The 12,243-nt window shown below is 47.7% G+C and overlaps 1 protein-coding gene across 1 annotated transcript; it reads right to left on the bottom strand.

Annotated features, from left to right (window-relative positions):
• Positions 1 to 3,821: 3,821 nt before the first annotated feature.
• Positions 3,822 to 11,592, bottom strand: LOC128732184 (extracellular sulfatase SULF-1 homolog). Its single transcript, XM_053825353.1, has 9 exons — positions 11,030 to 11,592; positions 7,684 to 8,010; positions 7,135 to 7,580; positions 6,947 to 7,057; positions 5,060 to 6,860; positions 4,676 to 4,989; positions 4,300 to 4,593; positions 4,100 to 4,208; positions 3,822 to 4,011 (listed from the first exon to the last, which is right to left on the bottom strand). Exons 1-9 carry the CDS (start codon positions 11,575 to 11,577, stop codon positions 3,822 to 3,824), a joined length of 4,140 nt encoding a protein of 1,379 aa, XP_053681328.1. The 5' UTR covers positions 11,578 to 11,592.
• Positions 11,593 to 12,243: the final 651 nt, after the last annotated feature.

Below are 12,243 nucleotides of genomic sequence, written 5' to 3'. Positions count from 1 at the left end.
CTATGCGAGCAAAAGCCATCTGGCAAGCACATGTTGGACTTCAAATCGAAGATGAGCTCATATTTGTTTGGAAACTGCAGAACGTACAGAAGAAGTAATAATAAGCTAAACTTTTTTCCTTTCGGAGAGATAAAACATGTTTGTCAAAATTAATTGTATTATTAATTGTATTACTAACATGTTTGTCAAAATTAATTATTACCAGCTATTGAAATCATTGTGGTTTGTAAATAATTTGTTATATTACGAGACTAAGCCTCGCAGTACTGCATTACTAAAGCCAACCTTTGATCGTGATCTCGTGCAAAATATGGTGTTGATACGCAACCGTCGCCTAAACAAGTCGTAAACCGTTGACTGAACGAAACCAGTTATGGATCTGATTTTGAAATTTTAATACCAGCATTGGCACGAGTGGAGCTTATCGAGCGCACAATTATCGAACCATTCGATGCGTTGAGTTTTGTCTAGTTTGAGAAGAAACTATTATTTGCTCTCACCTGGCGCTGCATCGCGCCATGCCTCGTGCGTCACAATTGCCCTCCAAACTCTCGCGCCCCGTGACGCAATGCATTAATTACCTACGCACCATCCGCAATAAAGCGAATCGCAATAAACATACATACCAAACATTCGCGACACGTGGGTATATTTGTAACCGTAAACCAATTAGAGCACGAAACCACCAGCATCATTTGGGGCCAATTTCGGGGGTGTGCACAGCCACGCGCAGGAAGCCATCTTTGGTCGCGCAAAAGGTTCCCTTGCGTTACGCACGATCACAAGCAAATGCCTCTTCATTGCGATGCTTGTGCACGGTGTGTGACGCGCCGATCCGAAATCAACGCCCAAAATTGCATCAGCCTGCACGTGGCAAGGCGCAGGATGTTGAACCGACCGGATACGTCACAGTTTTCCGAGTCCACCTGGCAGCAGCGTCGCGGATTCACCCGAACAAGACGCTGCACGTGGTCGCAGCTAACTAGTAGCTCACGCGACACACCGATCCACTTTCCAGCTAATTAATGGGATTGCACCCCGACCGGGAAGCGGTACTGACCATCCTGCCACACGGCACCCGCTCATTGGTGGATGGCTTTCGCGACCACATGATGCAACTCCCGGCGACGATTTCTTGGCCCTTTTTCCGTGCGCATGCCGGCAGTCCTAGCTCGACGAGGCGCGTATCGGGTATCCGCAGACACGACGTCCTAGTTCCCCCCAGGGACATTAGATAATATTTCGATTTTGGTTCCTCCAGCCCTCGGTTGCCACTGTGGACAATGCAGAGAACGGCGGCTAGTAATCACGCGGCGGTGTTGGCCTTCAAGTTCAGCGCCTTGAACGGAGGAAGCCGTTCTGTGTTCGCGCAGGACCGGTACCTTGAGGGAGCACTAGCTGAAGGAACCGCCAAATCCTACGTAACGATTGCAGTGTAATTGGGATAGTATGCGGCTGCGAGAGGTTCGAGTTTGTAAACATCGTATTTAACCGTTAATTGCGTTGTTTGAAAATGATGCAAAACCAAAAGAAACGTAGTACATGCGTTCAATGATATCCTTTATCTATGATACCCTTTTGAAGGAACACAATACACCTGGTGGTAATTTAGCATGTTGTCCAAAAAAGCATGCAGGTTTATTGCATTCTTTGAAAAGGATGTCATATGTTTAAATGTTTTATTGTATCAAAAGCCGCAACCCACACTTCTTTCAGTTAGCTCTAGGCTCCAATCGACTGTTGAGAAGCCACACAAGTAGTGGTGGTTGTTGACATGATTGGGATTAACATTAAATTGCACTCTCTGCGTCTGATTCGCTTCTAGAACGTCAGAGAAAAGCCAAAAAACTACTAATAGCTTCTTGGGTTATTTTGCGTGTTAGTAATTTGAGGCTTGTTTTCCGCTCATCCAAGCATAATCGGATTCGGTCAGTGAAGGTACAAATAAACAAAATTGTGCACAGGTCTTGTAAATTGATCGAATGCTACTACACAGGACGTAAATTAATCTACCCTAAATATAGAACATGCCAATAGAGTTCACCGTGTGAAGCTAGGGTATTGAAATAGGCCGGGTATTCTTTCGAATGCATAAAATAAAATACTACACCGTATCACACCGTTATTGTTCGATTATCTCAGCATTCCATATTGTTGAGTGATTTTCTTTGTTCGGTAAGTCTGTATACATCGCTACTATCATATAATGTATGTTATCGTTAAGATTATTGGTTTGCTCACTTTAACTGCACGTAATGTGTTACGTGTTTTTTTTTTTAAATAAATACCTCACCACGGCGGAAGTACGACAGTATCGATACCCACTTCAGATAGGCATTTGGAAGCCTTCCAAAGCTGTACAACTGGTTCTCGCGCCTTCCGACAGCTGGGCAAAGTAAACGATTGGGAAATGGCTAGATTGTAAGCAACTATGCTGATGGCTCGTTTTATTGATTTAACACTGCTAAGATGTCTTTAAAAAAAACAATAAGGCATTAAAACCGATATTGCAACTCAATTTAGCCTACTAACTTTCTCCGGTTGCTTTGCTGTAGCGTACCGAAAATAGGGTTCGATCCTACGCTTTCTTATCTCCACTTGGAGCCTAGTGTTTCTTCATTGAAACATTTACTTCAAAATATTTCTCTAACACAATAAATACTTTTGTGGAGCTATACTTGCATCGTAGGATTTTGAGTACAGGAGCAGCATTGCCAGTACGAATTTAAAATTGAATATTTCACTAATATAACTAAAAGAACACACGGAAGCTTGATCTAGCTGGTGTGCACCAGAATATGTACCTTTGCATGATGGCTTCTCTATACTGAAAGAAGCCTTGTGCGACACAATTGTCCTTGTACATTCGTTATCTTTCAAATGCACCTGGTAAAAAAAACTATTCCTTTCTCTGGGGTAAAACTTTTGTTTTGTTTGATTAGTAAAATTTAATCAATTCATCTCATACACAGCATATGATAAATTACTAACGACTAATTAAAATTAAACGCGAACGACAAGGACTGGGCTAAAGCTTACGAATTGTTGTGTCGTTCGGGTTCTCTTCGACCCGTCTGCTAAAGAGCAGTGAGTACCTGCCTGATTTTGCCCTTGTTTCATACTCACATCAGCTCACAACAATTCTTACAGGCGATAACTTCGAATATATCTTTAAAATTTTTGGCAATAAAAACTGCACGAAAGCCTCCTTGCAGAACGCATGCTACAACGTACGCCAAATCAAATCGCGCTTATACGGGTACCTTCTAGCTCTCCTGGCTGCAATTTACCTGTACTGACTTGAGCCGGGGGCAGCTCAACTGGGAAACTACACCCTAGTATCTTATCTCCGTTGTTTATTGTTTATGATTGTGTAGGGCACTTTTTTCGAAGCTTGTACTGGAATGGCAGTGAGGACCGAGTGCTCAGAAGGTAAGCGATAAATTATTCACCGTGGTGAAAATAATTTATAAATGAGAAATATATCATCGGCTGCGCAAGCATGCCTAATTCTGATCACCCAAAAGGCCTGGCTACTGAGCACAACCATAAACAAGAAAATGTAACCAGCAGCACTGACAAAACAAACAAACAGACGAATGCGGAAAGAATATCAACGAATAACACATAATAAAACAAATTCGCCATGCTCGAGACGAACTTCTACCGGAATGGCGATCGCTGTACATATCACGATCCTACACCCTCAACTTCAGATGCCAGTGCGAGTACCGATGGAAAACAAGGACATCCCTCTGTTGATCGGATCTCACACCTTGCCGAAGGATTGCACACATTGACTCCATGCAGCAAGGCAAGATTTACTCGGTATAAATCGTCCGCCAGACCGGAGCCCTCGTAGTACGTTTCGATAAATTACGTTTCGTTCCACCCACGGCAACATTGGGCGGGATAAAATCGGAACCGTAGTCGCTTTCAAGTTGCGAACCTCTTAAATCTCCCAGCTGCCGCCTGTTGTGTTGTGGTTGGTGATGTTTCCTCTTCCCATATCTGTAAAAGGGTCATCGTAAAAATGATGTCAAGTATAGGATGTTTCAGTTAAAACATATGCTTTGGCATTTTTGTTTAAAATACGCACTTATTCTTTTTCTTTGAGGTGGCCCCTTGGGCTGCACCATCCAGATTAACTCCACCATCGAATTCTACTGGGTAATGTGCTGCTGCACCGCCACCGACACCTCCACCAACTGTGACACATAAAACGTGGAAACATATATCAATGAAACACACATAAACACACACACACACACACACACCCGGTCATCATCTAATGCTCACCAGGATGCAGTAAGTGTTCACGTTGGTTGTGAAATTTTCGCCGGTTGCTACTAGCTCCAGTGCCGTATGGCATTCCGCCAATTTGACGTCCAGCTCCCGCAGAACCGACGCCACCAGCAGAACCGACAGCTCCGACCCCGGAAGGAAGCATATTGCTCTCCGGAAGAGCATGCTGATGTCGTGGCATCGTGCATCCTTTGCCGCGACAGCGTTTCATCTCTTCCAGTGTTTCGTGCAGCACCGCTTTCTCTTCCGCCGTCAGCGATGACTCGCGATTCTGTGTCTCAAAAGGATCTGTAAGTTCAAGCACACAAACGGATTAAATGGAGGGCTTCAAACGGATGTTGTTGCAGCATCGTTGGTATGATGTATTCACCTATCCTCAGATTGTAGTACGTAATCAACCCGGTGGTAAACTCGCAGTAGAGAAAATTGTGCGTTTGGTTGATCGTTCGCAGGCAGCTGTAGGTGTTGTTATTCGCGTTCATGCAGAAGCAGAACGGTTTGTCGTCCCACATAGGCTCCGTGCGCCAATGGTTACTATCATGGCTGAAGCAGTTCATCCGCTCAGACAAGCATTCCTTATCCATCTTGACCTTTTTGAGGCGTTTCCGTTCTTTCTTTCGCTGCCGTTCTTCCTTCAGCCGACGACGTGTTTCGCGTGCCAGATCTTTCTCGTCCGGTTGTGGACTAATGGCAAGAGAGACGATAACAGATATTAAAAAAATTGCAAGGACCTCAACGCTAATCAACGACATACCTCTCAGTTTCCGCCGCGCAGTAGCATTCTGTGGGAGGAATGGTCGCATCAACCGCCGAAGGAATCGGTATCATATTTTGTTGCACCGAGTTACTGCCGTACGGTGATTCTTGAGTACTGTTCATCGCATTGTGATGATCTCTTCCCGCTGTTTTACGGCGATCAATGGTATTCCGTCGGTCAACGATGTTTGTGCTCACGTAAACCGATTCCTGTTCCGTCGTCGTCATCACGGTAGACATAACGCTGGCATCAATTGCGTTTCGGGAGAATTGTTCTTCACTGGGGTCCGTAATATTTTGGGCGGTTTCCGTAGAATTCGATTCCACCGTATCCTGATACGATACTGTCGTGTTAAAAAGCACTGCTTGAGCGGAACCGGATGCAGTGTTAGATTCTAATAGATCCTCGTCTTGGGTATCGGTGGTTGGAACACTGACCGAACTCGGACCTGTCGATACAATATCTCTTCCGTGCGTTTGACCAAGCTCTCCTTGAGGACGTCTACGATGGTTTCGGTTGTGTAAACCAACTCCTCTGTGCCTTGCACCGACGTGGCCGGTGCGATTGAGGGCAGAAACAACCGAAGGTGACGGTTTTACATCCGCAGTGAAGTGACTCATATCAATCAGTGGCCCTTCGGCGTCTTCCTCCGAAGGAACGGGAGTAGGCTTGACCACCTTCCTGCGGTGGCCGTATCCATTGGGATACTTTCCCGCGGGACGTCGCGGAACCGCTACACCATGAGGAACCTTCCTAGGCGGTTCACTCCTTGTCGTACTCACGCCAGGATCTGAGGACTCTGTCACCGATGACGAGCTAACGGTGCTAATAGAAGTGCCGATTTTACTGGCATACAGCGCATCCTCATCATCTTCGTCCTCGTTCTCTTCCGGTTCGGAATCTTCTCCTCGATACCCGGCGGGGCGATGCTCGCGTAGCAACCGTTTGATGTCCTTTAGCGCGTTGATTTTATCCTTAAGCACTCGGATTAACTGATCCACCCGCATGCGGTTTCTTTTCCAGCTCAGCTCGTCCTCGGTGATCACATTCGAGCAGTTGATCCGACCAGGCGCTACAACGAAGCACCGCTTCGTGGGACCGGCGGTCGGTTCCATCCCTTCGCTTGTGGATGCATTGTGGTTATCCTGCACGAGTAACGCCGTCCGTTCATATTCACGCTCGATCTCAGCCAGCGTTTGCTGAAGCTCGTGCACTACATCGGTCAAATGATTTGGCGAGGACGCTTCGCGTTTTGTCCTTCGCTGAGCATCCCGTTCATGCTGGAAGTCACGTTCGTCTTCGTACACCGCCCGCTGAATGGCATCGATCCTTGCGGCAACCTGCACCAGCGACTCCATTGTCGAGCCAGCGGCCTCCATCAGCAGGACCTCGTCACCCTCCACGGACGCAGGCGATCGCTTCTGGCGTGTGCGCCTTCGCCGGTGTTGATGCGTCGCAACGTTCGGTACAACCATCGGTTGCCATTTCGTGTGATCGCGCTTGGTTTTGATCCTGGTGTAGAAAAAGTTGTTCTGCGTGAAACAGGCGCAGTTACGCCCGTTTGCTTGGCTGCCTGTCTTCTTGTGCAGTTCGGCCAAGTGTTGCTGCAACTGACCGTGGAATTTGCACTTATGCTTGCGCCAGCGTCCATCCTCGCTCGTGCATTGCCATTTCTGACCCGGGATGCAATTTTGCTGCAGCTCCGGATTCGAACATTCGGTGTTGAGCCGATCCATCTTCGTACGGTACGGGCTCAAGTGGTTATCCAGCTGGTGGTTGTCGTGCTGAGGAGGTGCTTCTGCGTGGGATGACAACAAAAAATGACTTTTTATTTTCGCTCATCCTCATGTCTCGTGGTTTGCCTCTCTACGAGGTATGACTTACGATCGAACGCGTGGGCTTCCTGGTGATCGATCACATAATCTTCCGGCTGTTCGACACGCTTCAGCTCAACAGGTTCCGTTTCACTTTCAATTCCCCCGTGGTGATCATCATCTGCATGATGAAGCAAAATGAAAAAAAGATCAGCAAACCGATGCAATAGAGTACTGCTTGTCTTAAGAGTGCCTTACCGTCTTCCCCGTCCAACTCGTGATCGTGATCGTGATCCTCATCATCATCCTCGTGCTCGTGCGAGCTGAAGTCCAGATCCTTGCGGTCGTTACCACCACCAGATGCGCCCGAGACGGCACTTGAGCCCTCTCCAGCTCCATGACGACCCTCCACGAGCACTTCCGGTGTCAGCTTCGTGTTTGAACCGTTTGCATTGGCCTGGTTAACCCTTGCGCTATAACGTGCTGCCGCCGCTCGTTGCTTCTGCTCCTGTATCTGTTCGGGTGTTTCACGCCGTCCTGAGCTCTCGATCAAGAATGTATCAGGCCACATGTCAAGTGCAGTCCGATGCCGGTTCAGCACCAGCGGAAGGATGCTGCGACCGTCCATGTGCGGCGGTGGAGCCACACCGCCAATATCCAGGAACGTTGGGGCAAGATCAACATTCAGCACAATTTCATCGATGCTGCATAAGACGCGCCAAAAATAAAGAAAAAAAACTTGCGATTATTGACCCGCACATGATCTGCACTCTCAGGTCTTTTTTTTTTCTTAGCATGCGTACTCACATCGTTGCCGGTTCGATGCCAGGACCACGCATTAGGAAAGGCACACGAACGTCGAACTCGAATGGAAAACTCTTGCCCTTGATCAGACCGAACTGTCCAAGATGGTAGCCGTGATCGGACGTATAGATGATGTAGGTGTTGTCGAGCTCACCGAGGGCCTTCAGTTCCTGGTAGACTCGTTCGACCGCGACGTCGACACTTTGGAGCGTTTGCAGCCGCTTCGTCATCAGCAGATCGGTGAACTTACGATGAATCGGTTCCATCTGCTGCGTTACGCGCAGGATCCACTGTTTATCCGGGTTCGGTGCATGATCGTACGCCGGAGTGCTGAAGTGGGATAAAATTAAACATTAAACAATTAGTCTATTTGGTTGAGGATGATTCCAAGCTGTCGTCTTACTTAAGTTAACTAATGAACTGCAAATCAATCCTATTATGCGAATGTAAAGCTAAAATCTAAATATTGTTGGTCGTTTTTTAAATTATAAATAAAATATAAACATCATAAAATTTGCCACAACTGTCTCAATATCAATTGCATTTGAATCTCCTCACAGGCTCCAAATTCGACCGCAAACACTCGATACTTTCGATGCCGCTAGGCACAGCGGAAGCAATCCATAAATACTATTCATTTACATGCTTCAGAAATTGTCTGATTTATGATTCTACTGTCTTTGTTTGCCTGCCCAATCCCTTCGATCTAGGAGGGGGACATTCCTTGCTTCCACGTCTGCCACGCTGGTTGGCTTTTATTTCTCACAATTCACAGAATTCCTGCACTTCCGCTTTACAGGGCATGCCATCCGAGAAATGGCTCGTAGCTCTCTGTATGCGATGCATCGGTTTCAATTTTTCGTTACATTTCCCTTTGCAAAACCGTGCCGGTCGGTCGTTCCCTGAAGCTGCCAAGCGACCCGAGCATACGAACAAATAGGCCACAGAATGTGATTAATTTCAATTAAATTCACCACGGTCCAGCAGGTTTGTGGCGCAGCGATGTCGGATACGCTCGATTGGGCACATTGCGCGGGTGAATAATTTTAATATGAACGCAACGAACAGTTGTCCCCACGCAGCACGATTCGTTACATTTCGTTTAACACCATTTTCCGGCCCTCATTACTGACAGCAGGCTCCGGGAGATCGATCGCCATCACATGCGCCCTAGAGGAACCTTTGTGTGCCTGTAATCGTCCTGGCAAGATAATGTCATTTTTTTTCGATTGATGGAAAAGAAACGCCCATCGCAGCGATGGAATTCCTGCAAAGAGGCTGCGCTCAAAACAAACGGCACGAACGCCTCAGCATGGTTGTGGAATGCGATCAAACGAGTCCTTGGCAAGTGTCTATGCCCACGATATTCTCACAGCTTCGACTCGCATAAAAACCACAGACCCTCTATTGGGCAACACCAGTGAAGGCACTCCAACCACCAGCCCGAGATGTTGTGGCCTTCGAACCATTCGCGTTCCAGCATCTGCATATCTGCGCTGTTCACGAGCATCACCATAAACCTGACGGACGTGCTCGTTTTCGATTTCTTCGTGAACTCTTGCCTTGGTTTGGTTTGGCAACGGGATCGATTTATCCTTCACATTCTCTCCTCACGCGGCCGACATATCAAGCGCTGTCGCATTTTCATAATTTATTTGCCTGCCCATCTACAGTCCGATGCCGCGTTCCTGTGCCATCCGAATCGTTTGCGAAATGTTGCACACTCTTCGAACTCGCTGAACGTTAAATAGATGCATTTTAAGACGCCTCAAACCGAACCACCAACAGCCTGCTCGATCGGATGGATGAAAAATTGGCACGCACTGTGCTCTCGCTCGCCGGTTTCTAACAGTTTGATTGGAAAATAGATTCCACTACGAACCGGGTATGAACTCACCGACCACGGCCACCCAGCGGACCATAAATCACTCATCCCTCACGCCACACTTAGTCCGGCAGGGGTTAGTCGCGTTTGCATATGCAAATCGTGCGCATAGTTAAGAATTCAATTTCGCATGTGTTAATAATGCACCACACGATTATAGCGTGAGCGCAGGAGACTTCCACGAGCGCCGATTGTGGGGGTATTTAAGCGCGGTGCAGCTCGCAAATATTGTGCAGCATTGCACCAGTGCAAACAAATCGAGCTACCACTCTATTAACGAGCCGGAATCGAGCTACGGTGCGGAATGATGGAAGGATTTTCCGGCCGCCTGGAATGGAGTCGTAGCGGTGGTCGACGCTAATGGATGATGGCGTGAGATCGATTAATTAATTTGCCATTCCCCGTACTGGGTGGAATGCGTTTCGAGTAAAGCGAAAGGTGGCAGCCTGCCAGCGCCTTCAGAGGTGATTAATTGCCAGGAAGGTGCCGGCTGGATGGCTTTGAAACTGCGCCTCTGGGCTTCATGGTGTTGCAATTTAGGCTGCGAGGATGAGCTCTCCAGGCGCGTGCTGCTCTCCATTTCAAGTTACGAGTGTCAAAATATTAATAACTCCGATGACAACGCGCATTAATACAGCGCCAATCGGCGACACTTTGTCACGTGTCCTCGAGCGATTCCTGCAACGACACCACAAACGCTCAGACGGTGTAGCATTAATAATTCAACGCCGATTGGATTAGCCAATGGGATATTTGTTGTGCTCACGTATAATACGTCTTATTCGATCACGAGCAACTCCGGGGCTCCTTATCGGCGCTGGTGTCGATGGATGTAAATCAAGCGTGTTCTACCTTTCGGCACCTTGTAAGGCTCGAGTGTGGGAAGAAACAAGCTTTCCTTTGGCCCGATTTGATCTCTAGATGGGTTAGATAACGACTGGCTACATCGGACGGACTCGATTATTCAAATCCAGTATTCCAAGGCATTATTCAATGAACGGATTATTGTTAACCCATCAAGCAGGGGGTTTTGACATGCTCGTGAGCATGAAACCTGGTGTTAATTTTATTATCTACACCAAAACAGCTTCAACACAACGAGCAGTGTATTAAATTTCTTGCTTTGTGGAATCGCTGTTGAATTATTTAGCATACGAATGCACACTGATTTGAGTTTGCGCTATCAACAATAAAGGCTGTTACTTATTGTTGATTGATATAACCTCAAATGATGAAAGCGCTAATTTTCGGCACATGACGCCTTTTGAACCTTCGACTTTAAACCTGTCGCTAGAGGCGCCGATACTAACAGGCTGCCTAATACGACATCTCACCCCGACGGATAATTAACACCTTCTGACACGTTGGAGCTTATGTGTTCCGATGGAGAAATAAATTCCAAAACAAGACGTTACGTAAAATCCCTTTAATTTTTTCAAAAGGAGCAGAAACCATCATACTTACTGGTGCGTCGTGACGTTGAAGAAGAGATGGCTGTACTGTGGGGCTGAATCCTCCGGTCCGTGTGGTGCCGGAAAGCTCATCGCAAGCATCACCGGTTTCCGATGGTTTTGGTGCTTCGATTGTCGCAAGAACGCGATCGAATCATTCGCGATCAGATCCGGATAGTAGTCCTTCGCGTAGTCGAACCCATGCTTGATCTTCTGCCCGTTCATGTTGATGCTGTAGTTGTAGTACTTCGAGTTCATGATCAGCCCACCCCACTCTCGCCAACCGGGTGGAATGTACGAGCCGTTGTACTTGTTCAGGTACTTCCCAAAGTACCCGGTCCGATAGCCCGCATTGGAGAGATAAGTCGCGAACGAACGCGTCTCATGTGTCGTCTGCCAGGTCGTACTCGAGCAGTTGTCGTTGTTCGTGAACACCATGTGGTTGTGCACGTACATGCCGGTCAGGATGGAGGACCGTGCTGGACAACACATGGGCGTTGTCGTGTAGGCATGCCGGAACTCGGCTCCACCATCTCGCAAAAGCCGTAACGTGCGTGGCATGAAGTTAAGCGAACCTAACTCCACATCCTGGTCATCCGTCAGGATCAGGATAATGTTGGGTTTGCGTTCACGTGTCTGTCTCAAATCGGCTAGTGGAGGTAACTGACCAACTGCATCCTGTGCCAACAGATTACCAGCCACACTTCCGGTGCCGCTTTTCTTCACACGTCCACGTCCATCCTGAGGAGCACGGACACGTCGGTTCTTTGTCGCTCGGTACTGATGGTGCCGTCGGCGACCTCCATTCTGATTACCATTTCCACGTGTACCGTCCACTCGGCGGTGTTGTTCCGGGTGCTGATAAGTTGCCCAATCGGATTGCACGTCACGAAGGGCTGCCACACTGCCGGTGGCATCCGATTCATCGCCTTCGTTGCGTTCTACGGCTTCCGTTAGATGCAGGACCACGGCGAACACAAACAGCACCAAACTTAACACGATCCCTGACCCTACTCGCTTGCTACAGAATCCCATCTTGCTCAGTTCTGACGCAGGATACAGAGCACCTTTTAAACACACACACAAATCCTCTCGAGTACTTCACACTAAAAATCCAACACACTATCACAGTTCGGCGTTTCGTTAAACGTGCCCACAGCACCGGGCTGTCGTGGTATAATTACGCGTCAGGATTATCCCTCGCTTCACCGTTGGCATAGCTCCCGG

The sequence above is a fragment of the Anopheles nili genome, chromosome 2 (assembly GCF_943737925.1).
Source record: "Anopheles nili chromosome 2, idAnoNiliSN_F5_01, whole genome shotgun sequence".
NCBI classification, from domain to species: domain Eukaryota; kingdom Metazoa; phylum Arthropoda; class Insecta; order Diptera; family Culicidae; genus Anopheles; species Anopheles nili.
The sequence above is the reverse complement of the archived record's forward strand: the minus strand, read 5'-3'. Positions and strand labels throughout refer to the sequence as shown.

Excerpts from the sequence above, each read along its gene's own strand:
- LOC128732184 (XM_053825353.1), bottom strand. The coding sequence starts at position 11,577 with ATGCCACGCACGTTACGGCTTTTGCGAGATGGTGGAGCCGAGTTCCGG. Across the intron at positions 7,581-7,683 it reads GGCATCGAACCGGCAACGAT|CATCGATGAAATTGTGCTGA; the intron begins GTGAGTACGCAT and ends CGTCTTATGCAG. Across the intron at positions 4,209-4,299 it reads TGAACACTTACTGCATCCTG|TTGGTGGAGGTGTCGGTGGC; the intron begins GTGAGCATTAGA and ends TATGTGTCACAG.